This window comes from Gobius niger (genome assembly GCF_951799975.1).
Source record: "Gobius niger genome assembly, chromosome: 11".
Taxonomy (NCBI): Eukaryota; Metazoa; Chordata; class Actinopteri; order Gobiiformes; family Gobiidae; genus Gobius; species Gobius niger.
This window is the reverse complement of record NC_136862.1, coordinates 5,407,312-5,432,852: the sequence shown is the minus strand read 5'-3', so window position 1 is coordinate 5,432,852 and position 25,541 is coordinate 5,407,312. Positions and strand designations below refer to the sequence as shown.

General features: G+C 42.7%; 1 protein-coding gene across 1 annotated transcript in view; it reads right to left on the bottom strand.

Annotated features, from left to right (window-relative positions):
• Positions 1-25,278, bottom strand: part of zbtb16a (zinc finger and BTB domain containing 16a) — a 328,754-nt gene extending 303,476 nt beyond the window's left edge. The window contains exons 1-4 of the mRNA XM_079565641.1: positions 24,938-25,278; positions 12,987-13,430; positions 10,927-11,364; positions 9,217-9,734 (exon numbers count right to left, since the gene is read on the bottom strand). Coding sequence (XP_079421767.1) covers positions 9,217-9,734; positions 10,927-11,364; positions 12,987-13,271 — 1,241 coding nt within the window. The 5' untranslated portion in view covers positions 13,272-13,430; positions 24,938-25,278. The remainder of the gene's footprint in view (positions 1-9,216; positions 9,735-10,926; positions 11,365-12,986; positions 13,431-24,937) is intronic.
• Positions 25,279-25,541: the final 263 nt, after the last annotated feature.

Here is a 25,541-nt window from a genome sequence, read left to right as displayed (position 1 = left end):
AACTGTCACATCAGAGTCATTTAGTGTGTGCAGGTTTGCTCTGTTTGCTCAGGAGTGTCAATGTGCTATAGTTTGGACATGAAATAATCCTTTGGGAGAGTTTTCCAAAGGCTCGCTGCTTTATAAGAGGACGACTGTTGACCAAATGTGATTCTGCGTCTTGGAACCCTGCGCTCTCCTCTGTGGCTCAGGAAATTCTCTTCATTCAAGTCATTTTATGTCATTTCCCTCTTAAGATGATCATTCTTTTTCGAGTGAAGGAAGGAGAGTTTACACTGGGGGGGGCGTCACATCATCTTATCTTAGAGTAATTGCTTAAAAAGCTCTCTTAACAATTTCCGCTGATTTTGAGAAATAAGTGACATAAGTCTGCCAATGGAACAAGCATTAATTTGTTTAAAAAAAGAAAAAAAAAATACTTGTTCACTTAACATAAATAAGTAAAATGCAAGAAAAATCATTTGATTTCCATTGAAGAATGTCCAAACCAGCTTTAAATGAGCCTGCATTTGAATATTTCACACACTTTTAAGTCATTTTATTCAAGACAGGTCAGCATTTGTTTTCCAATGTAGCCTCTTAAAGTGCACAACAAAAACAAATGACTAAAAGAAAAAACTTTATATGTTGCAGGTACAGATGACAGCCTTTTCTACTTATGTGCATTTGTGCCAGTGGTGGAACTCCATATTACCCAAGGATGACCAGCCATGACCCAAATAAAGACATTTATTCCAGTTTCTGTCATTTTCACTCTTTTATTCCTCACAGATTATTCATGACTTGAACCTGAAATAAACCTAATGCTCAAATCCTGGTCAAAGAAGAAGATAAGAGTTTTTTTTCCAGTGAATCGGACAGTTTATGATGAAAAGTTAAAGAAAAAGAGGACGAGTTTCCCTTTTGTTCACACTATGGTTCTACATTCATTTTAAGCACTAATGTAAGATATTTAGTCACTCTAGTTAAGTTAAAGCTGTTCTGTGCACAGTTTCACTCAATAGAATAAAGTTGAAGCATTATTGAATTGTGCGTGTTTTTATTTGTCCCTCTAAAAGCAGGTCTCGTCTCGACTGAACTGACCTCACCAGACCCGGCTCCAAATGACAGATTGAGAAACCTGTCACAGTGAGCGGCTGATCATTAGGAGCCGGTTTGGCATCTCTGGCCTGTTTGTCTTTCACGCTTTATAGCCTGGTTAATTTTCCGCAACCTGGTTTACTGCAAAAAAAAGGAAGAAATAAGTAACATTTTCTTGAAATAAGTACATTTTAGTAAGTAATGTCAACAAATTTGTCAGTAGAGCAGGTTTTTCACACTTAAATTAAGAAAAACTATAGGAAAAAACACAATCGGGGTTTCTACAGGTGGTAGCAAGTCAAATTTAATGCCTTTTAATGCTTAACTACGATTTGTAAGATTAAGACGCAAGATTTTTAACCATTGAACCAAACAGAGGAACGAGAAGATGACACACAATGACTCAAAGTGAATGCTTTTTTAAAATCAAATGTAATGACATTTAAGCGACGATGTTGATAGATTTTCTTCATTTACAGTAAGTGTAAAAAGATTTGACCCACGGACAGATTTCTTGAAGTCAGTTCCTCAAATCACGGACTTTACTTAATTCCAGGAAATGTTACTCATTTCTAGGTTACTTTTTGCAGTGTACACTATAAAAACTAGAAATCAAGCATGGGTTTAATTCACTTGAATTGGCAGCGGTGCAGCTGGTAGAGCGGGTCGTCTCGTGATCGGACGGTTCGGATCCTACCTCCTGAAAGTGCAAAGTGTTGTGTCCTTGGGCAAGACACTTCACTCACATTGCCCCCAGTGTCTGAGTATATTGGTGTATGAATGAGAGCATGAATGGGTGAGCGGATCCTTGCTGTGAAGCGCTTTGAGTGCCTAATGTAGTTGATACCATTTACCATCTTGTTTTGAGCAGTTTTCACAATTTTTGACTTTTTTTCCAGATCCGACTAGTTTGGTGACATTTCAGGTGGTTCGAAGGTCGTCTCGATTGAAATAATAAAGTAAAGCTGCCAACGGGAAAACAGCAACTTCCCCTATTGGCAAAGACATGAATCTGAAATGAAGACGTAATGTATTGAAATAATAATCATCAAGGTCAAACACCAAACTACATGAGAAACACTGGATTTTAAATAATTATGTTCAATTTGAGACATTTCAACTAATCTAGATAATTGTTTGCAGTGTATACATTTCACTGCTGAAACCTACATCACACTTTTGCACACTGCACAGATATTTGATCAGAGACTGTTTTACTCACTCCTGCTTGAAAGATCACACACTCCTGCACTACATCACTGCCCCCCCGACCATCCCAGTCTGACCCGCCGGCTTTCGATCTGGGCGGGTATTTCACGACGTTACCCAGGGCACCGAGGAATGAAAAGCCGCCGCGTTTTTTTTTTTTTTTTTTTTACACAGGAAGCGACTTTTGGGGTTTTCGGCGTGGCTGACCTGCGCTGCATCTGGAAACCATTGCGCCCCGTGTTCGACTTGACCTGGCTGCGCCGCGGAGAACTCCAAACTCTTAACTTTGTTTTGCTGACCGGGCGGGCGGGCGGGCGGGTGACCCTGACACGGGAAATGATAAGCCCGATTAGTCACTGGGAACAGGACTAAAACGTGCCCTCGAATGAGCCGCTCTGACATGGAGCGAATGAGAGCTGCTTTTTCTGTCATAATAGATGTTAATAATTAGCACTAATCACTTTTTTTTTTCTTTTTTTACTCATGCTTTCGATTCGAGGCCAGAATTAGTCCAATTAAAGTGTCATGACGACGACTCATTCAGATCAAAAAGGGCGAGATTGAGCTAAAAATGAACAATGTGACAAACAGAATCCAATTAAACAAAGGTAGACCTAAGGAAAAAAAAAAGGATCAAAGGGTTTTAATACACACAAACTAATGAGCAAATGGTGCTTTTTCGCAATAAATGTGACTAAACATATGTTTTGCGCTTGATATCGTTTCCAGGTAAATGTTACGTTGGTGAATTGAGCTAAAATTGAACGGAGCGGCTTCAAACGGAGTCAAAGATAAACTAAAAATGACTCAAGTCAAAGATCAATGGGGAAGTAAGCATGACTAAAGAGTAAGTATTCTGTCATGTAGTGTCTTGTTTTAGTAAATATCAGTAATCACACTTAAGACAACGGTTATTATGATCAAAGGAGTGAAAATGAGCTATAAAAAGTGGAATATTCAAGTAAGGATTAAAAATATATGAAAGTGCGATCTGGATGAGGAGGAATCACCCTGATGACGAACCACGACCCAAATACACTGCAAAAAGTCAATATCAATATATATCAATAATAGTCAATATATTAATTCAGACTTTGCTTGTTTGAGGACGTTTCTCACTGGTTCTGAGGTCATCTCACTTGACATGAGGAAGTAAAACTGGGACAAGTGCAATTTTCTTACCCCATGGATAAATAAATTAACCTGAAACAAGGGCAAAATGTATTGAAACAGTCAGAGTCAGAAACATCTCAGAACAGGTGAAATAATCTACGTCAAATGTCCAACGAAATCTAGTCAAAACAACTCAAATTTAGATTGTTATACTATTTTAACCAATCTAGTTAATCATTTTTTTGCAGTGAACGACTTAGACTTATATTATATAAAATGACCCGATAACATTTATTTTCTTATGTACAGAAAACGTATGTTATCTTTGAGGGAAAGGTTTGCAACCCTCTGAAAACGGTCCCGCGACCCGATTTCCGGTCCCGACCCACCAGTTGAGAGCTACATGCTGAAACGTATTCTTCTAGATCTCACATGTCCAATTGTTATTACTTATAAGCGTTAAAATCTTTAAGACTGTTGGCATTGCCAAGCTTTGTTAAAACGACGTAAAGTCTCAGTCACCCAGGTGGTTAAAACAAGTCAACTGAACTTTTTAGTTTCACTCCAACTTAAGTCTATCGTTTGGACGACAGAAGATCATGTGCAAAAATGAAGGCCTTAAAGGGAGTAGATGCAAGTTGGTCATTTTATACTCACTACTGCCATCTCAGGTCTTATGTGCAACTGCAGGTTCTATATTAAGCTCGTGCATGACGGCACTTCGGATGCGAATTTACAACTTTTTGAGTGACAGTGCAGGATTTTAGAAGTAGTTGTGGTGAACAGGTCTGAGCTCATTCTACACATTAGGACATGGCTGGGACAGGTAGGGGGAGGAAAATACTTAATTTTAACATTTTTAACTCTGTATAGTCCCTTTAAATGTCATTATAAAGCATTCAACTGGATTCAATCAAGATTTCTTCGACAACAATGACATTTGTCTGTTTTGATGGCACACGTTTGTCAGAGTCTCAAACACATTCAACTGCAGTTTTGGCTGAAACTGTGCACACATTTCTACTCAAGAGTTGCTCTTTTTATCCAATGTGCTTTTAAATAGTAACTATTCGCCTCATTCCTCTGTTTGAATGTTTGCCTTAAGAGGTGAAATACGCACAGACACTTGGGTTTGTGGCATGAAAAAGATCAGATTTGGACATTAAGAAGCATTAACTTCGACCTGCAGTGGCCTTGACAAGTCCAGTGGTCTTGTTTTAAAGTATTGAAGAGAAGATTGACCATTTTTGAAGCATCAGTTCCACTTCATTCAGATATTGTTGCTCCTAAGCTCCATCAACCCCAACGTCTCCATCTCCTGCACGTTTGTCCACGTCTTTCCCGTGACCGGACGCCCGGCTGACCACCGGGCTGCGCGGCGTTGCGTGCGTGGGAACCCTGCGTCGTGCATCGGCGTGTCTTTTCATGTGCCTGACAGCGGCGGAGCAGACAGCGGTGATGCAACGTTTGATTCCTACACTGCGCTGCTTCGGCGGCGGCGGAGGAGGAGGCAGGGTTCGGGACGACGCGTACAATATTAAGCAGCGCCGCGTCTGCCTATCAGCCCGGCCAAATTAACCCATTAGTATGCCGCGGGTGCCACGCCAGCCAGATCAATGCATGAAACGGTTTGGAAATCTCCTTTGATACACCATTTCCCAGCTTGAGCGACTTGACGAAATAGCACTTGAAACACTGGCAACACATTTCACATGCCAGACTCTTTTTTCTCGATACTTTTCGGCGCGTTAAGGCCTTGTTTTACGTAAAAGTCGACTGAAAACTGTTGCACATGTTTTGAGCGTTTGATTAACTTAACTTTGAAGGTGCAGTACCTGGATTACCGCGTTTTCAAACTGTGAAAGTCGGAGGCTGAGTGACGACTGTTCACATGACGTGACCAGAACGAGGTGGACCGGCCGAAAGAAACACTGCAAGTTTAGCTTCTTAACCTTCACCTGAACAGAGCACTTTTCCTCCAGTTACCCAAATCTAAAAGCTTCTTGAAAAAAGCGACAAGAACGAGGAGAAAATGAAGATGAAAACGTGACAAAAATGTGACAAAAGAACAACAAAAAAGTGACAAAAGAGCAACAAAAAAGTGGCAAAAATAAATGAAAAGAAAAGTGGCAACAATGCAAGAAAAAAGATCTGTTTCGATCAGTTTTGAAGGTCAAATGATTCGTCACACTGGCCTATAGACCGCAAGCTCCAGTCGAGAAGCTTTTGGATTTGGGTAAAGCTGAACTAGAGAAAATGCACTTGGTTAAGGCGAGTGGTAAGAGGTTAGACTCTTGCTTCCTCATTCACATCCATCCATCTCGCGACCCATTTCCATTGAGATGCCCAGTGTCGCCCCGGGGGCGACACCAGTCCGGCTCAGAGACATAGTCCCTCCAGCGTGTCCTGGGTCTTCCACGAGGCCTCCTCCCAATAGGACATGCCTGGAACACCTCCTGAGGGAGGCGACCAGGAGGCTCCTCAGCTGCTCCTTTCGACGTGAAGGAGCAGCGACTCTACTCCGAGCTCCTCCCGGGTAACTGAGCTCCTCACCCTCACAATTGGTAACAATGCACGATATTTAGACAAACAACAGCGCATTATGTTTGTCTTTCTTTCACAAATGCTGTGTTTACAAAGTAGATCTATGGTGGAAGGAGACATTTACTCTTTTACTAGAAAATATCCTGATTACTACTGCTTTCATTTTCAGTATTTTTCCAAACCAGTCTCAGCTGAGAATTGTGTATTTTGTATTTCATTTGAAGACTTTGACCGATCCTTTAAACCAGTGTGAGGACTTTGGATTGGATTTAGTGATGAACTGGATCAACTGTGAAAAGAGCCGGACCTTTTCAAAAGTGCCTCTCGATTTGTCCGAATCGCCCGTGGATTTGAGCCTGAACGTGTCAGCTTTGAGCCTTTTCAGATGGATCTTTATCTGAAAATCCAGGTCTCGCGACAATCCAGCATCCACAAGACATAATCAATATCTAAACACAGTGTTCCCTCATTTTGATGCACAAAAGGCTGAAATCACAACAACAAATGTCTTTTTTTATGAGCAAAGGCCCATGATGACCCAGTGAAAATGGTGACAGCTCCCGTTAGTCGCCCATTAGTCGAACAGCTCTGCTCTAAAACCCTTCTTTTTTTAAAAATTCATATCAAATCAATCTGGACTTTAAAACAAAGGGCGACACATTTGGAGCATTTTCACGGCTTTATTGCTTTGGCCGTGCCGCATTCCTCCTGTCTGTCTGCTGCTCCAAAGTCTGCCTGAAATCTGCTCAAATTAGCTCGCTAAAAAAGAGACTAATGGACTCGGCGCGGCTGCGTTTACAAAATATTGAACTGATCTTCTTAATAAGCACTCGTGCCGAAGGCCAGGCAAATTTCAGCGCTTTTTGAAGTGCGCACAATGCCACCTCCTTGACAAAACATCACCAGATGGGGGTGAAAAAAGGAAAAAAAAAAAAAAAAACGCTAAATTTTGATAAAAGAGACCGCGAGCAAGGCCACTCCGGCAGCCACACGCGGCTTTCTAAGACTGACGGAGAAAGGGCTTTTGTGCCGCGGACAAGGCCTAAAGTGAGAGGGCAGCGGTTCAGAATCTCCAAATGAACCGCGATCGACAATTCAGGTTAAAAAAAAAGCGCAAAAAAAAAAAAAAAAGGAGTAGAAGAAGCGGCCGGCCCTCCCGAGACATCCATATCCCAGCGGCGGTTATAGTACAAGTGTCCCGGATAAAAGAGAACCACTTTGGTAAGTACGTGCGAGCTGCTACTTATATCTCGTAAAGTGTGGCTAATTGCCTCAGACGGGCGTTTATAAGCAGTCACCTGGGTGTTGCCGTCGGTGCGCGAGATGAGGGCTGACTCACGCTCGCGATGGATGTGTTCATATTTACAATTTAATCATAACGCGGCGGTTATTTCCACTCGGCGACCCTTTAAGGTGAACCTATGAGGCTCAAACTCGTTACTATGGAAGTGATATCTTTGAAAATGATGTCAATGTGAAGGAAAGACCGCAAGGATTGAGAGACTGAGCTGGCCAAGACTTCGAATTGGCATTGGAGCGCCCTCTGCAGGCAGCAGTGGGAATGAATCGCTACAAAACGCTGAAAACAAGCCGTCACTTTCACTCTCTAACGGGTCAGGAGACAGTTTTGTATTCTCTCTGTGATGGAGTTAACATCCAGGAAGTACTGACCGGAGCGCTATAGCAGTAGAAGAGGGAACAACCAAAGAGAGAACCCTTTTTCCATGACACCAGTTTCTGTCAAAAACCACAGCATCAACAGACAATCTCAACGTCAACAATACGGGATTCCAAATGAACAAGAACTAGAGACTGTGTTCAAAGTTATTTTCATGACATTTCCCATTAACTTTTCATTGATAAACTAATAGAACAGCAGCATGTGAAGTCCTCATCCAGCTAAAAAGGAACCAATCTATAGCATTAGCATCTTAAACATACTTGTGCAAAGAGAAATGATGCAACAGGAATGTCAAATTTAACTTTGGACGTTCTTGTCGACTTTAAATCAGCACAATGGATTTTACTCAGTCAAAAGGTTTAGTAGAGTAAAAGCTAAGGCACGTACAGTCGTGCACTGTTATCTAATGGTGTGGTAGTTGTAGCCATGTAAACAACTATGCACCACAGACCGTGAATATCAATAGACTGAGGGAGGTCGGTCATGCTAGCTGCTTGACTGGGGTTTTGGAGACAGCTCTAATACTTAGAATATGGCAAAAATGAAATCAAAAGCAAAACATGGAAGATGTAGAGTGTGTTATGAAGAACATGGAGGTGAAAATGACAAGCCGGTCCCAACAATGATCTAATGGACTCTTTTGCCCCTTTTAAAGGAATAGGCCACCGTTTTTACATACTAAGATATGTTCTTACCTCACTTTAGACGTGTTAATATATCCCCGTCTGGTCTTTGTCCGTGCGCTCTGTCACGCAAACGGAGCACATACGCAGCCTCTCCCACATGTCACATAGCTCCGAAAAAGCTCACGATAGAAGCTACCAAGCTCTTCCACGTGTTCCCTATTTAAATAAAGTTACGTGAAGTGTTTTCATGCGAAGTATATTTACCCAGAAATCTAGCATGTCGATTTTATAAGCAAATGAAAAGGGGGACTATATTGTGAGGCGTAATGATACGAGGAGTAAAACGTCCGCGCAGTAACTCCTAAAGGTTATTGACGGAAGTGAGCGGGGGAAGTCTTTAGGAGTTACTATGCGGACGCTGTGCTCCTCGTATCATTACGCCTCACAATATAGTCCCCCTTTTTATTTGCTTATAAAATCGACATGCTACATTTCTGGGTAAATATACTTCGCATGAAAACACTTCACGTAACTTTATTTAAATAGGGAACACGTGGAAGAGCTTGGTAGCTTCTATCGTGAGCTTTTTTGGAGCTATGTGACATGTGGGAGAGGCTGCGTATGTGCTCCGTTTGCGTGCCAGAGCGCACGGACAAAGACCAGACGGGGATATATTAACTCGACTAAAGTGAGCTAAGAACATATCTTAGTATGTAAAAACGGTGGCCTATTCCTTTAAGTCAACAAACTTCTAGTGCCTGCTCAAACGTTCTTAGGGCTTCCAGAAGAAGTGGCTGAAATTAACTGGTTGGAGATGCATGAACAGAATCAAAAGTAATATTTCACCTTCAACAATGGTGTTATATTAAAGAGACAAAACCAACTCTGCTTCGACTGGATAAACCCTCCTGAGAGCGATCTTTACGTAACAGCCGTGAAGAGGGAATGGAAGTGAGGTCCTACCTGTGTTGTTCCACAGCCTCGTTGTCGGGCAGCTCGGCGCCGCACACGTTGCAGCGCTCGTGCTGGCTGCGCGGGTCCTGCTTCATGCCCACGGCCAGCTCGCCCAGCTTGCTGAAGAACTCCCTCTGGATGAAGCTGGGCGGCAGCAGCCCCCCGTAGGCGGCGCTGAAGTCCATGGACATGGCCAGCGCGGGCGACATGGGCAGCGCCGAGGCCATGGACACGGGCATGGACATCATCGCCTCGGCTTTGTGGTTGGTGGGCAGCGAGTACAGCGACGCCAGGTGCTTCTCCGTCATGCCCGTCATGCCCGCCATGGCCTCCAGGCCCATTTGGCTCATCTCCACCGGCTGGTCGCTCACGCTGCCGTCCTCCCGGACGTAGTGGAGCTCCCGGGCGCTGGTGATGACGCTGCTCCTCGTTGGCGTTCCCGGACCGTCCCTGTCGCCGTTACGGTCTCCGTTGCTCGCCTCCATGTCACGGGGGCTGCCGTGACCGTTACCGCCCGCCATGTCCACCTGCATCAGCGTTCATTTAACAGTTTCATTTAGTTTCAGTCTCAGGAAACATGACACCTCATCGAAAATAATGTTTGAAAACGGGGTTTGTATGTAAGTATCGGAATTTAAACTGATTTTGACGCTGAAATAGCATTGCAAATGGAACAAGCAATAATATGTTTAAAAAAGAATTAACATGTACAAATAAATAAATAGATAAATAAATAAATAAATAAATAAATACTGAAATGTGCAAAAAAATCTGAATTTTTAAAAAGGGTCATTCTTGTTCCATTGGCAATAAAGATACTTCTCAAATCAGGAAATATTTAATTTGAATGTAGCGAGTTTCTTGAACTCGCCCAACATTTGGCCAAAGGCACAAAGGAATATTCATCCTAAAGTTAAGGAAAGGTTCGGTCTAAATTATAATTAAAGCTCTTTGTCTTTTTATGGAAATGTACACAGCAACAATGCATAACTTTTCTCAATTTGAGCAAATGTTATGCATTAAATAAATAAGAGAAAAATCTGCCATTGCACTTGCATTAACTCAGAATAAAAAAATGTGTCTTGTTTCAGGTCAATTGAGATGAATTATCTAATTGTAAATTCAAAGTGGAAAAACTACTACTTTAGTCCAGCCATTCCCAAAGTCCGGGACATCGCAGTCCTCTAATTGATCAGAAAATCTCTCGGGGCCAGAAAATCATAATAATTTACTCGATTCAAAGGAATGTCTTATTATTCACAGCTAAAAGGACATGAAAAGTAATGACAGTCGGCTAAATACTGGTTTAAACTGGTGCATTTGTCAAAAATCAATGTATTTTTCCTTCCACAATGAACTTTTTTCATTGGACTTGTTTTGTATACAACTTTGGGAACCACTGCTTTAGTCTATAGTTAAGTCATTCTGTTTTGTTTTAGTCTAATTCTAGCTGACAATTACTATTGTAATAAAAATAATTTTCAATAATTTAGTCAACTAAACACACATCTCCTCCATGAACACCTCAGCCTGCCCTCAGGACGGGGCCCGAGCGCTCCATTTGGAAGAAGCCTGGGAACAAGAAATTCCCACTGGGGACTTTTAAAATGTTAACATTCACATTATTAGCCCCTCCTTTCCATTTTGTTTAGTCTATCAGCCAATAGTCTCATGAACTGCTTTTTAGTTTTAGTCTTGGACTGAAAAGTTAGCGCTGACCTGCATCATCTCCGTCTTGATCTCGGGCACGAGGTGGTGCGCGTTGGCGGCGTGGTGCAGCAGCTGCTCGGACGTGAAGCCCTGCTGCAGCAGCGACTGGCCGATGCTCATGAGGCTGTCCACGGCGGCTTTGGTGGGGCTGAGCGTGGTCATGCCGAAGGACGTGGACACCGACGGGCTCTGGTCCACCAGGCCGGCCATGGCGGCGGACGCGTGGTGGTGGTGGTGGTGGAAGGAGCTCTCGGCCGAATGCTTTCTGGAGTTCTTGCCGTGGCCTTTGCGCTCCTCGTCCTCCTCGGCGCTGGCGTCGTTCACGTTCACCTCCACGTCGTTCTCGTCCGACGACTGGATGGTCTCCAGGATCTTGAGGCATTGCTCCTCCAGGTACTCGATCTCCAGGATCTCTGCGGCGTACAGCAGGTCATCCAAGTCCTCCACCTTATGATAATGATAAGAAAACGTGTTTGCAAAGTGTTGAACAGCATCAATAAGAGAGAATAATCGGTAAAACAGCTGCTATACAGTCAAGGACGGCAACTAAAGCCATGGCCTGGAAGTCTAAATATATTACACATTTAAAAGAATGAGTCTAATCGAAATTCTGGAGCTGTGTTTCATTATAAGTAAGACGTGGACCAATTAGACGAGCCTTCTCCTGTGCACCAGTAGGAGGGAGCTTTATCGTTTACTTTTTAAATTTCTCTCTCCTATTTTGCAATCTTACGGACAATCAATTTAAGGCAGGACCCAGCAGGTGCATAAGAGGGAGGGAAAAATCAAATTCAAGATAAATTTGAACCTTCTGCAGTAGATCTCACATTTATATACTTAATGTATTCTGTTTTTGTGTGTGAAATTAGTACAAAAACAATAAACAAGTATTCAAATGAATAATAAACTGGATAAATTACATCTTAAATAAATTACTTAAACTGAATAAAGGTTCTTTATTTTGAGAAACAATTTCTTAATTGAGAAAAAAAAAATCACTTTAAGTTTTTTCAGACCAAATCTTCTCAGACTTTAGATTTAATCTCTAAATTCAAGTTGATTTATGTCATTTCTTCCTGAGGATGATTATTCTTTCTCTAGTGTAAAAACATCAGATTTTAAATTGATTCCAATTTTTCCACAAGTGCCAACTGACTTTACAGTGTGGGATCCCGAGCTGTTGGTCTGGTGATTTGAGGGAGACAAAAATGTTTTTTTTTTAAATAATTTTATTGTTTCATATAAAAATGGCCCAAATTGCCAAAATCTCAATGATGGATAGAGACAGGTTTAAGTTTATGGTTTGATTGTGTGGATTTACGCATTAATCAACATTTGAGGTGATTTTGGACGTTATTTGTGAAATATTCTGTAGAAATTATTTTCTTTTCGTTTTTTTGTGTGCGTTTTTTTCCGTTGTGATTTTTCCTTTTGTTTAAAAGCTCAATAAAATCAGGCCAGGAATAACGATATTGAAACATCCCTCTGAATAAAAACTGTGTTTTTACTGAACGAATTTCAATGAGACGTGTTGAAACACATTTCTGCTCTTTTGAACAGACAATAAAGTTCCATCCTATTCTGTTTTATTCTAAACCTTCAAATGTTATGAAAAACCAGTCTTGTGCTTGATCGTATTTTGAAGGTTTTTTGGTACATGGGAAATAATACAAATAAGATAAATGACTAAAATTGTTTGAATCAAGGCACTTTGTGTTGAATTTGAGTTAGTTTGAATTAATCTAAGATGAGATAAAAAAAATGCCAATGGAACGAGCAGACATCACACTTTTCACTTGAAATTTCACAATATTATCAGAGTTACGGAAAAATGTGCTTGTTCCTTTGGCAATAAGAGGTTTTATCTCATCTGAGACCAAAGACTCAAACTTAAGACTTCAATTTATTTCATTTCTTCCTTAAAATGAGTTATTTTTCCAGTGTAGGAGATTTGCCTGCAACAAAGTCATAACAATGCATTTCCCATACAAACCTATGGAGAAAGGTTTGAGTGCAATAGCTGAGACCTCGCTGTGTGAGGGTGAGGGACTTTCTTTCTGTCGTCCTACCTTGGCTTGGAGCGTGGCAGTGTAGGCGTACTCGAGGATTTGCTGGAAGGTCTTTGGCGACAGGAAGTCCAGCGTGTAGTGCTGGCTGCTCCGGTGGAAGAGGATCTCGAACATCTTGCTGGTGCAGGCGAGGACCGTGCGGTGGGCGTGGAACTCCTGCGTGTCCACCATGATGACCACGTCGCACAGCGTCCCCGCCAGCCGCATCTGGTTGGCCTTGTGCAGCAGGGCGGTGGGGTGGTTGGGGTTCTGGAGCTGGATGGTGCCCATTTTAGTCAAGTCCATGGCGCTGCTGCTGCTGCTGCTGCTGGGGTAGTCGCTGTCCGAGTAGGAGGGGTGTTCGTGGCGGTGGTGGGAGCGATCGGCGAGGCCCACTCATGAGGCTCGGCTTTGCTCCCGCTCAGCAGTGCTCCTCGCTAACGGTTTGTAAACAAGACGTGGGACCTGCCGAGAGACGGAGACGCCGGGTGAATTCTGATGCACGGACAACAGTGAAGAGAAAGAAGAGATTCTGTGTTTCTCAAAGCGCAATGATACAAGTGTAAGGAATGATTTCAGATTTAAAAAGTGAAACTGAGCAGAATGTGGAGTTTATTTTAATGATGCTTTTGGGCAGATGAACACAACAGCGAGGTTGGGGCTAATGAGCACAAACTAAATGAGACAAAAGAGGATGGGTATCACTGCTAATAACAACTGTCTTGTTTTGAAAGCAAATATTTATGCAAAACGGAACAAACCAGCTGCACAAATGTCCTTTGTTACCAAACATGCTCACTAAGCATCTCTGCCAGATCCCTCATGCCAAAAGTCAGAGTGCTAATTTCAACATGTTTCTTCTAGGGATGCACCGACCCCATAAACTGATTCTCTCAAAACACAACTTTCACCGACCAAACCGATTCTGAAGGTCAGACCCTGGAGAATTCAACGGCTGAGTTAGTTTTAACTTCTGCAAAAGGACTTTTGATCGCTGTGCAAAACGCAGATAGCATGCTAATGCTAATCAAAACTAGCGTTAATCAAGGCTGGGACAGAAACTATGATTGGACCTAAAGTCGCCTAATAAGATCAAATTGGCCACTGCTAAAGGTTATTTAGAGGAGAAAAGTTCTGAATCCTGATGTTTCTTTCCCGTTAGTTTATTAATCGATATAATAGAGTTCAGTAGTACTCAATTTTCCTTCTTAAAAGGGATTATAGAGAGTTTAAAAATGAAACTAAGTATTTTCCAGCCATGTCCTAATGTGTAGAATGAGCTCAGACCTGTTCACCACAACTGCCTCTAAAATCCTGCACTGTCACTTTGGGTCCGAAGTGCCGTCATGCACGAGCTTAATATAGAAGCTGCAGTTACAGGTAAGACCTAAGGTGGCAGTAGTGAGTATAGGATCAAAAAGTAAAAGTATCTGATACAATTAAAAAGTAAAAAGTAGAAGTAGAAGTATTTAAGACATGGACAGGTGTTAAAACAATGCATCTGGTTCGTCCAATGTAATTGCTATGTCAATATTAAATAAAGTTTAATGTGAGGTCACTGTAAAAAAAAAACTACTACTTTTAGCCCAATTTAAAAAATGTAGTGGAGTAGAAAGTAAAACACATTCATCATAAAATTGACTTAAGTAAAATGAAAACCTATTATTTGTACTTTTTACTTTGTACCTATACTTCTACTTCCACCACTGTTCAGGACTGTGATGTCTTGTTGCTAAGCATCATGGGATTTGCAGTCATTGTTCACATTAAAACACTTATTTACCAGCAGTGACTCAGCAGTTTATGAACTTATTCCATTTTTTCTTTACTTTTTATTCTGTTTGAAGCTGATGTAACATAGAAAGTGTATGCAAACAGCCACAAACATTGCAAATATCCACGGTAGCAGAGGATTTTCAAGAACTCTCTAAAGTTTGAGAAAATCCCATGATGCTTAGCAATATGACACCACAGTCCTGAACTCTATTGATAATTGATCTGTTACATCTCATTATGAAGATGGAGAAAAGAGGACCATTCACTTTTGGCACAAGGAAAGTCTCTTGGTATCGGTTAATATCGGATACCAACAGATACCAACAGATACTTAAACCCCCAGTATCGGTATCGGAAGGCCGGATCGGTGCCATCTTCCCGTTTCAGGACTGGCGTGGGGCACACTGGCACACACTGGAGCGCGAATTCAACTGTTGCATGCTTCAATCCGGCCATCTCAAGGTTAAGCCGGCGGGTTTTCAGATCCAGCCTTTTCTGCAACACGCTCCGGGAATGGTAAACACGGGTCCGCGCCGGCCCCATTGTTCTTTAAAATGAGCGCTGTATTGACTGTAGACTGGCGAAAAAGGAGGGGAGACAATTTGTGGAGCGCCCGCGGTGGCTCAGCGTGCATACCAATCGCCGCCCGGGCACATACAATCAAAGACACGGAGGCGGAGAGAGAGAAAAGGGAAATCTGCGTCCGACAAATCTTTAAATCATGCCAGAAGAATGCAGGCCGTTCTTTTTTTCTTTTCTTTTTTTTCCTCAGTGGCATCGCTGTCGGTCGCGCGAAAGAAAACATCGGCGGCTTTCTCAAATTAAATAGCGACTCGATCAGTATTCGCGTCACAGAGAGGAGCAGGGAGTAGCGGCCAGGAACAGACGACGGAGAAGGAGAGAGAGAGGCTGCCACACAAATCCCACTTGTTGTCTCTTTAAAACTTCACGTTGTGCGGCTTAACGTGACGTAATCTATGTTTCATGGACATCGTTCTGCATATGGGTCAATACAGATCACAGCAGCAACATGTCATTTCTATTACAAAGCGAGAGCCTCTCGTATTATGTCCAAAGACACTCTTCATTAGGTCAGGATTATTCAAACTAAAGACATAGAAAAGCTAACTCGATTGGTGAAGTTCAAAGCCAGAAACAAAGCTCTTCCAGGGGTCTGACGAAAGTTGTTTGTGTTTCCTCCTGAAGATGAAAAGGCGGTGTAAACCTTTCTATTTTCTGACTATTTTGTTGGTGTAAAGGTGTGGAAATGCCAAATGATTTACAACATTACAGGGAGTTACAATTTCAATGGGGCAGATAAACACGATTATATTCTTCTGCCATCTACGCCTTTCTGATCATAGATGATTCATGTTCTCCCCGTGTCTGTGTCCGGTTTCCCCTACCAATAAAAACATGTACAATAGGCCATAATGAATGTAAAGTGAGTGGTTGGGGGTGGTCTGAGGCCGATGGCACAGGCTGGCAGGGCTTCATTTGATCCCCTTTCACTTTTTCAGGGTAAAGGATCCGGGAACTATTTGATCTGATGGGAAACTGTTTTGGCCCGTTTCCCTGAATCTATCACATCAGACCAAAAGTGTTCCTGAAACTACTAGTTTACAAATCAAGCGCTGACCCCAGGGCAGCTGTGGCTACAACTGTAGCTTACTACCACCAAGTATGGTGTGAATGAATGATGACAGTGTAGTACGTTGACAAGCGAGGTAATGCATGTGTAAGTAGGCCCACCTTAATGCACCCGTAGGCCCCGGGGCTCAAACAGAATTGTAGCCCCCAGCGCAAACCCTAACTCTAACCCTAACCCTAAATCCCAAGGGGCGGGCCGACTCCAAGTACACACATAGGAGCAGCACAATCATCTCATACGGTCAGTCATGTCGCAAAGTGAAGTGATTGACTTGGAAATCAACAATTCTGGCCCTTGACTATGGTTGGCCCCTGGGCTCCAGCCCCTGCTCGCCTGTTGGATAAGGTGGCTCTGAGTGTAAGCCATTATTATTACTATTATCATTATTATGGAAAGTGTGATCTGTGCGTGGCTTATACAACTGTGCATTTTCATGAAAAGACTAAAAGGAAATGAAGAAAAAGACACTTAATGGACATCCTCTCACATGTTCTGGTCTCGTGTTTAATATGCTGAAGGTTGCTTCTTTCTTCAGAACTATTTTTTTGAAATCTAATTCTTCTATTGAGCTCCTGACTCTAAAAACATGGAGATTCCTCCTTTCCCTGCCACAGTCACAACCACTATTTCAACTTTAAATTCAATCCATTAGCTCCGTCTAAGATTTAATTCCTGAAATGATCATTTGTTACTTTATCAGACGGTTATCGATTTTAACTGTTTAACCACCGGCTTTGTGTCGCTGTAGGATATTTTATACAAACATCCTTAGTGACCAAATATGTTTGTGATTCTTCCATTTGTTCTTATTGTTCTGTAAATGGTAAAGCCGCGAGTCGAGTGTCTTTGAGCCAAACGTAAATCACAAATCCATCGTGATCCAAACACTCGTCAGAGAAATAGTGCCGCTCTGAGACTCTTTGAAAATGCGAACCCTGAAGCCTCCGCGATGTGTGAGTCTGCAGGAGGAGGCGTGTGCATGTTGTATGTGCGTGTTGCGTGTTGCATGTTGCCCGCTGTCACATGGCCGTGTTTTATGGCGCTCTGTCCGCCCGTATGCAAATGAGCCGGGCTTTGAATGGGCAATTCAGCGACGGGAAACCTGTTACTGAGACACTTACGCGGAGCGACACGGGGAGGTCAGAGCGGCTTTGTTCAGGTCACAATAAGAGCTCAAAAACTCAAACACACATTTAGCATTTTAGCTTCAATATGAATAAACAAACTCTCCTCATGTGATATTCAATACTTGTAATACTGTGAGATTAGAACCCGTGACACTGACTGAATTCAAACTAAAGTGTTTTATATGGAGTGACTGGTCAGTGTCTGGGTCCAGAGGCGGGCAGTACTCAGTTACATTTACTCAAGTACTTGACCTCTTCACCCACGCTATGACCTGCTGCATTATCTCCTTTTTGATTTTAAGTGAAAATCTTCTTGAAAATAAAAAGTCAAAATAGCAACAAAAATGAGACTTAAACGAGGATGAAAACACTGTAAAAAAAAAAAAAAAAAAGCGTCAAAACAATAGATGACGACAACATAAGGATCAATCCTAGATCTCTTTTGGGCCTTAGCTTTCAACTGAGGCTGTGAGCTCCAGTCGAGGAGCTTTTAGATTTGGGGAAAACTGAGGTGGGAAAATGTGCTCGGTTAAGGCGGGCTAAGAAATGAAGTCACTTTTGCAAGTAGCTTTTATTTTTTATAGTACTTTTTACTTCTACTTGAGTCAAATTAAAATCAAGTATCATTTTCTTACAGATAGTATTATTTACTTAAGTACAAAAATTAGTAAGTTGTGCCACTGAGTAAATGTTTAAATGAAAAATCTTAATTTGAATGTGGAAAATCCCTGTTTCATAATGAATTCTTTGTTTTTATGGTATTTTCTTTGAAAACATTTATTGTTTTGTTTCTCACATTTCATTTCACAACTGAAACATGACTTTCACACTCAGTATCAGCCACGTCTACTCAAGAGTATTATTTTACTTCAGTACAAGTACAAAGTAATGACCCAAACAATTACTCAAGTTAAAGTTAAAAAGTAGAAAATGTTACTCGAGTACTGTGAGAAACTGAGCGAAAAAGTCAGATTTATTTGAAATGACTCAAAAACAAAAGATCGAATCCAACGAAAATACAGAAGTATGTCATTATTCTGACAAACAAGGAGCACGAGACGAATTATATTATCGATCGAAACAAAGCATTTGCCACTTAAATATTTACTCATAAAAAGTAACATTATATTTTCTCAAGAGTACAAATACTTCATTATAATTTTATTCAAGTAGAAGTAAAAAGTAATGCATGATAAAACTACTCATTTCATCAAAAAGTTACTTAAGTAGATGTATTTGAGTTAATGTGACCGAGAACGACCCACCTCTGATCACAGTACTCAAGTAAAATGTTCTCCAAGTACTTTTTACTTCTACTCGAGTAAAATGATCTTAAAGTAACATTACTCTTTGGCTGCTCTCCCATCTGTCCGGGTCCTAAAGTTTATCGAGTGAAAACGTTCGTTAAAGTCAAAGGCAGATCCTGGAAATGCATTCGGTCGAGGCGGGGGTTAGGAGGTTAAAGTACCGGTATAAAACAAAATGTAACAGGACCCTATTGCACATGTTTTTAGTGGAAGAAGAACCCAAAGAACCTGGAGAAAAACCTGCTGACTCCACAATGAAAGGCCCTGCTTCATGACAGCTAATATCCCTGTTTTTACTGTCGGAGGTGGAAGTGTTTTGCTCAAGGACACAAAGGCACAAATGTAAACCGTTTGAAAAGTTGCCCAAGTCTCCACACAGTTCTCTGCAGCACACACAAAAACAACACAATTTAAACCCCGTGCACATTTCAACGTCGCAGATTGTTTCCAAACACAGAATCACAAATTAAAAAAAAAAAAAACTTTAACTCGTTTCCACATTTTGACAAGAGGATTTCAATAAAAGCTACACGAGCGACTGGAACATGTTGTATCGTTTTAACGCGGAAAGAGAAGAAGAAGTAGCGGCAGCGCGGCCAAAAGCAGTGACTGTACATCCTCTGCTTTCAAACAAAACGTGGCGGTTCATGAGACAAATATGCGCCGCTCATCTCGCAGCAGCGCCGCCAAATCCAGAGGAATTTCAACACAACAGCCACTATTTGTTTTGGACTTACATTTAAAGAATCCAGGGTCGAATGGGAAATCGAAACGCAGTGTAATCGAAACGGACTGTTCTTTTGAGAATCAGCACGTTACTGAGCGGTTTTAGCTCATGTTAAGGCATTTGTGCTGGAAAATGTGCACGTTTTTTACTCGGAATTCACATGACCATCTATTCAAAGCAGGTAAATGACCGGTTAAATAACAATATCAATCTTTACGGCTGCATTTTGACATTTCGGAAAGGGTTCGTTTGAACATTTTTCATTTTCAGACCACTTTCCGTGCACGTGGGGTCATCGCTCAGACAGTTCAATGAAAAACACGCATTTCCAAAGTGTAAACACGCAAAGCATCTGTTTTCTCACATGTTTTGTTCTGCGTTTAAGACAGAGCTGTTCGTGAGGCCGTTCTCTTGCAGATTCAATCCAACAAATACAAGACTTTTTGTCCGTGCAATGTTTCGTTTATCCAGACAGGCAAATGTATTTATACAGCACATTTCATCCACAAGGCAACTCAATCAATACATTCATAAAAATATACAAAATTACAAATATGGATATAGTAAAACTATATATTAAAAGTAGATAAAATACCATCAGTTGCCATAGGCTGCAGTAAATAGGCATGTTTTCAGCCTGGACTTAAAGGGATATTTCAGGATTTTTGACATAGGGCCTCATTTCCTAGTTATCCAGAGTAATTTTAACCATTTTGCATTAATAATAACTTATATTTGAGCAGCATCAGCTACGTGGTTGTATAAGCTACGCAGCGGCGGAGTGATCTGTTAGAAAATAGTCCCTCAAATGCGATCATTCATGTGATGCAAGTTCAGCTATATTCCAAACATGATTCTATCGACACAAACATTTATATGTTTAGTCTGGTGTTATAAGTGATTTGCCTCAGGTGCACTGTGGAGCGGGTCAGACTGTTTTTAATGCAGGCTAGCTGATACCATAGAAATGCACTAGCCTAGCGCCACGAAACTCTACAAATATAAGAACTGCATGAATTACAAAAAAATATCTCCAGAAATCAGCAACACTCTGGATAACTAGAAAATAAGGCCCTATGTCAAAAATCCTGAAATATCCCCTTAAACATTGTAAGGGTTGAGGCCCGTCTCACGTCCTCGTTGAGGCTGTTCCACAGTTTTGCTGCGTGAAACTGAGAAGCAGCCTCACAGTGTTTAGTCCTGACTCTAGGAACCACCAGGAGACCCCTCCCTGAAGATCTCAGGGCCCGAGATGGTTCAAACTGCTGCACCACGTCACCTATATATTTTGGTGCCCGACCATGAAGAAACTTGTAAACTAGCAGAGCTGTTTTAAAATCTATTCTCTGAGCGACAGGAAGCCAGTGCAGAGACCGGAGCACTGGACTAATGTGGTCGTGTTTCCTGGTTCTGGTCAGAACTCGAGCAGCAGCATTTTGAATATAGAGAGGCCAGTGAACAGGCCGTTACAATAGTCCAACCCACTGGAGACAAATACATGAATGAATCTTTCCAAGTCCAGTTTAGACACTATGTTTCTTATTTTAACAATGAGGTTTTCTGAGGTGGTAATGGGCCGCTGATGTAATGGACTTAATATGACTAAAGTTTTCTTTACTCAAATCTGAAATGTGTTTCTTCTCATAAGGTGCACCTTATCTTGTGATTTATCTTTGATTCCAGAGCCTCGATCCCATTTTTTTAATTGTATATATTTTTGACCCGCGCTGGAACCTCGAGGACCGGTCTGTGTCACTAACGGAGATCCTAGCGAGCGCTTCCTCAATCTTTCTTCCTGCAAGTGACTGATATAGTTTTGGCTAAAGTTCTCGCTCCGATGCGTTATGTTATGTTCCTTTTTTACGATCAAGACGTCATGAAGCTTCGACAGACAGAACAGCTCGAGCTGCGCGTTCCCAATCTGGAAAAGTTTGTGCAGCCGAGACCAAAACATGTTTCTCGACGCGTCTTTGTTAAGAAAAAGACAGCTTTCCCGCACTACGTGAAGCAGAGCATTTTGTATCATACGAATCCGAATCCAAAAATCGCAGGAGTCATGGCACGAAGTGGACTTGCTCGCGTGTCAACTCTGGAAACCCAGGAGGAGACAGTTTGTACTGAAACATTTAAGCCATGGACATTTAATTATGGAGCATAGCAGCGTGTTTTCTCAATCCGGAAGAATCAAAATCCTGACACTTTCTTTTCCAAGGCTTATTAACTCTGAACCAAACACTTTTTTCTCCAACTTGGCATTACCCAGATCTAAAAGCTTCTTGAAAAAAATAAAAATTAAAAATGGGACAAAGACGAAAGGAAAACGAGGATGAAAACACAACAGAAAAACTATGAAAAAGTGGCACAAATGCAATAAAAAAAATCCACAAAAACACAATTAAAAAGTGAGAAAAAATATTTTAAAAAGTGACAAAAAGAATTTTAAAAAAGTGACAAAAATTCAATGAAAAAATCCACAAAAACACAATTAAAAAGTGACAAAAATAAATCTAAAAAATGGCAAAAAAGGGACAAAAAAATACGAAAAAGTGACAAAAACACAATAAAAAAGTGGCAAAAATTCAATTAAAAAGTGAAAAATGAGTGTCAAAAACCCCCTGAAAAAGTGACAAAAATGCAATTAAAAAAATCCACCAAAACACAAAAAAAGTGGCAAAAATTCAATAAAAAAGTGACAAATGAGTGACAAAAAAACTATGAAAAAGTGACAAAAATGCAATAAAAAAATCCACAAAAAAGTGACAAAAAATATTTTAAAAAGTGGCAAAAAATTAGATAAAAAAGTGATGAAAAAGTGGCAAAAATCCGATGACAACACGGCAACAACGCAAGGAAAAAGATCCATTTAGATCCGTTTTGTAGGTCTTAGCTTTCAAATGAGGCGTTACACTGGCCTATAGGCTGTGAGCTTTTAGATTTGGGTTATGCCGAACCTGGAGAAAACAGTAAAGGTTAAGGAGATAAAGAGGCGATGGCAGATGGCAAATAAGTCACTGACAGTCGCTTACAACGTTAGCTGCATCCTGTAAACTCACTACAACGACAAACAAAAACCCATCCATATTCTGGCTTCAGTTCTACATCTGGACATGACTCCCTCTGTCACACACCGCCTTTAAACCCCCCCCCCCGTGTCCCCTCGCATCCTTTTACATCTGCTCAAGAGGTCACGACACGAAGCGCCGCCGCTCCCTCGCCGCCTGCGTCTGCCAAGTCCGAGTTACACCTTGTTGCATTTTACGCAGAGATCTGAACGTCCTATTCTTCCAAACAATGGCCCGAAAAGCCCAAGCAGAGCTCATGTGCATTCCAGCTTGGGAACACTTTGACCACATATTTCCAACCAATGACGCAGAGGCAGTGCAGGTGAACAGAGGGAAATGAAATATAATGAGAGATCAATATGAAACGCTCCCTGTAGATCACTGACGACGTGACTTGATATGAAAATAAGTTGGAAATGGCTGGATCAAATTATAAAGTGTTTAATAAAACTGTTGAATTGACTTGGATGCAGAGAGAGGGATTTTGGACGCCTTCTTGTTTAGTCCAGGAGTTAATCAATTTTAGCTGAAAGTAAAAATTCTCATTTCGGATTGAGCATTTTGGGATTCAGCGCCAGGTATTACTCATCGACAAATAATGAAAAGAAGGAAATTTTGCAAAATATAAGCGAGTCTAGATGCCACTTTGTGAGGAGATGTTTTCCCTGGAGTGTGAGTGAAATACATTTGGCGAAACCGGCCTTTGAAGTAACACAATTTCCCCTCGTAAATCAATGGAGGAAAGTGGAATCCCTGAAATGATCATTTTGTCAGTGTCTTTCAATCCGGGGAAAGCGCGTGTTCTGAGAGCAAACGGGCCAAACAACCCCCCAAAAAAATTTTTTGGAAAGACTTTTCCCCTGCAGTGTCTTCGCGTAAAACCGCCTTTACGCATGCATGCACCATACATCTGCGCGTTTTTTGTTTTGTTTTTTGTGGTGGGGAGAAGAGATCGACTCTGCTGCTTTTGTTTGAGAGAAAGGGGGTTAAGCGTGAATCCGTGTGCGCGCTTTTGGACACTTCATCCGCACCGCTCGGTACGTCAACGCCGCGCTCTCTCCGGAATCGGCGTTGCGATGCGAAGTGTCTCATTCACAGGCGGCAGAGGTCAAACGCGGAAAGAGCGCGTTATCGTTATGACTCCCGTATACGTGCCGATAGTAACAGCGGCGGGATCGATGCTTGTTGCGCGTGCCGTGGTTGGCGGCGGTGGCGGCGGCGGCGGCGGTGGCGGTGGGGGAAAGTTGACTGTTTATACGCTGTTAAAAAAAAACGGGGGGGGCTGCCGCTGCTGCGTCGTTCCTTGAAAAAATTACGAAATCAAAGCGGGACGTGCGTCTAGACAGCGACGCAGACAAATTAACCAGCGGAACACATGCGAGCACGGAGGGATATGGGGGGGGGGGGGGAAAGGAGGTGGAGAGGAGACAATGCTTGGTGTATGGAGAGGGGTAAAGAAAAATAAAGACTGTACACGGAGAACGGGGTTGAGCAGAGTAAAGCACCTACACAGGCGCGGGCAAGCAACAGCGCGCCACGGGCGACCCCCAGCCACAACAAGCATAAACAGCGTTCAATATTCCAGACATGACTCCGCTGGCAGACACAGACGGCCGTGCGCAGCGGAGCAAATATCCACAAAGTCTAGAGTGCGAACGCGGCGACGGCACGAAGAGGGGGACGTGCGTGCGTGCGTGCGTGCTCGGGTTTTTCACAGGTGGACTTTGTTTTGGAGACGCCAATGAAAGCGTGCCAATCATTTTTTTTTTTTGCGCGTACAGTGCATGCACGGTCGAGGGGGAACGCGCGCGTGTAACCCCTCTCCGCGTCTGGGTCGGGAGCTGTCATGAGAGATAAAATGTGTTATCAAAATAGAAAAAAAAAAGGGGGCTCGTCACGCTCGCGCGGATGGAGCCAGACCTTTCAACGAGCGAACCGCGGCGGAATACTAAACACGCGAAACGAGACGCGCGGTCAGAGAGGGGGGGCTGGCTCGCTCGCGTTTGCGATATTTGTCAACTTGGAAAAGCCGCGGCACTTGTTCGTGCGCGCGTTTTTTGGGGAAAAGGTGTCGCTTCGGAGGAAAAAAAAAAAAAAAAAAAAAAGACCACAAGTAGTTGCACACGAGCGGAAAAGTTCCCACGGAGGGGTTGCACGGGGACAGGCGCGCACACACACACATGTACGCACATGGTGAATGGAGAGCGGCGAGACGCGTGAAAGCCCCTGCGCGGACGGCCACTTGTCGCCCGTACGCGGAGTCGCAGTAGGAGCAGGAGTAAATATAGTAGTAGTAGTAGTAGAAGTATTGGCTGTACTCACCCGCTGGTATAGTTGTGGAAGGGGGTCCTTGTGCGCGCGTGTGTATACGGAGCGCAGGGGGGAGAAAATCAAACGCAAAAGGGGGGCTTTCCACGGGGCGCACGGGCAGTATAGTGAGGCAGTTCGCAGTGCCCGCTCCCACTCTCTCCCTCTCTCCTCGCGCACGCACTAAACTGGCTCCTGAGCGAATCAACACGGCGCTGACGTCACCGCCGCCGCCGCCACCGCCGCCACAGTTCAGTCAGCCGGCCCCTGATGAGCCCGCAGGAGCGAAGCCAGAGGCAGGAGGAGGACACAGAGGCAGGACGCGGGGCTGCGCTCTGCACACGCGAAAGGCTGACGGAGTGAGACACCTACAGGGGACAGGCTGCATGTGTGTTTGTGCGCGTGTGCATGTGTGTGTGTGTGTGCGTGTGCGTGGGAACGGGGGCTGAGGTGGACACGCCCCCTCTGTCTGTGTCTGCTACTGTACGCCTCTACTGTACTTGGGGTCATGCGGGGATTCCGGCGCGCGCAACGTATGCGCCATAATAAACCAGTGGAGAAGTGGAGGAATGGGTTGAAAATGTGAGATTATGAAAAATGAGAGGGACATGATTCAGTT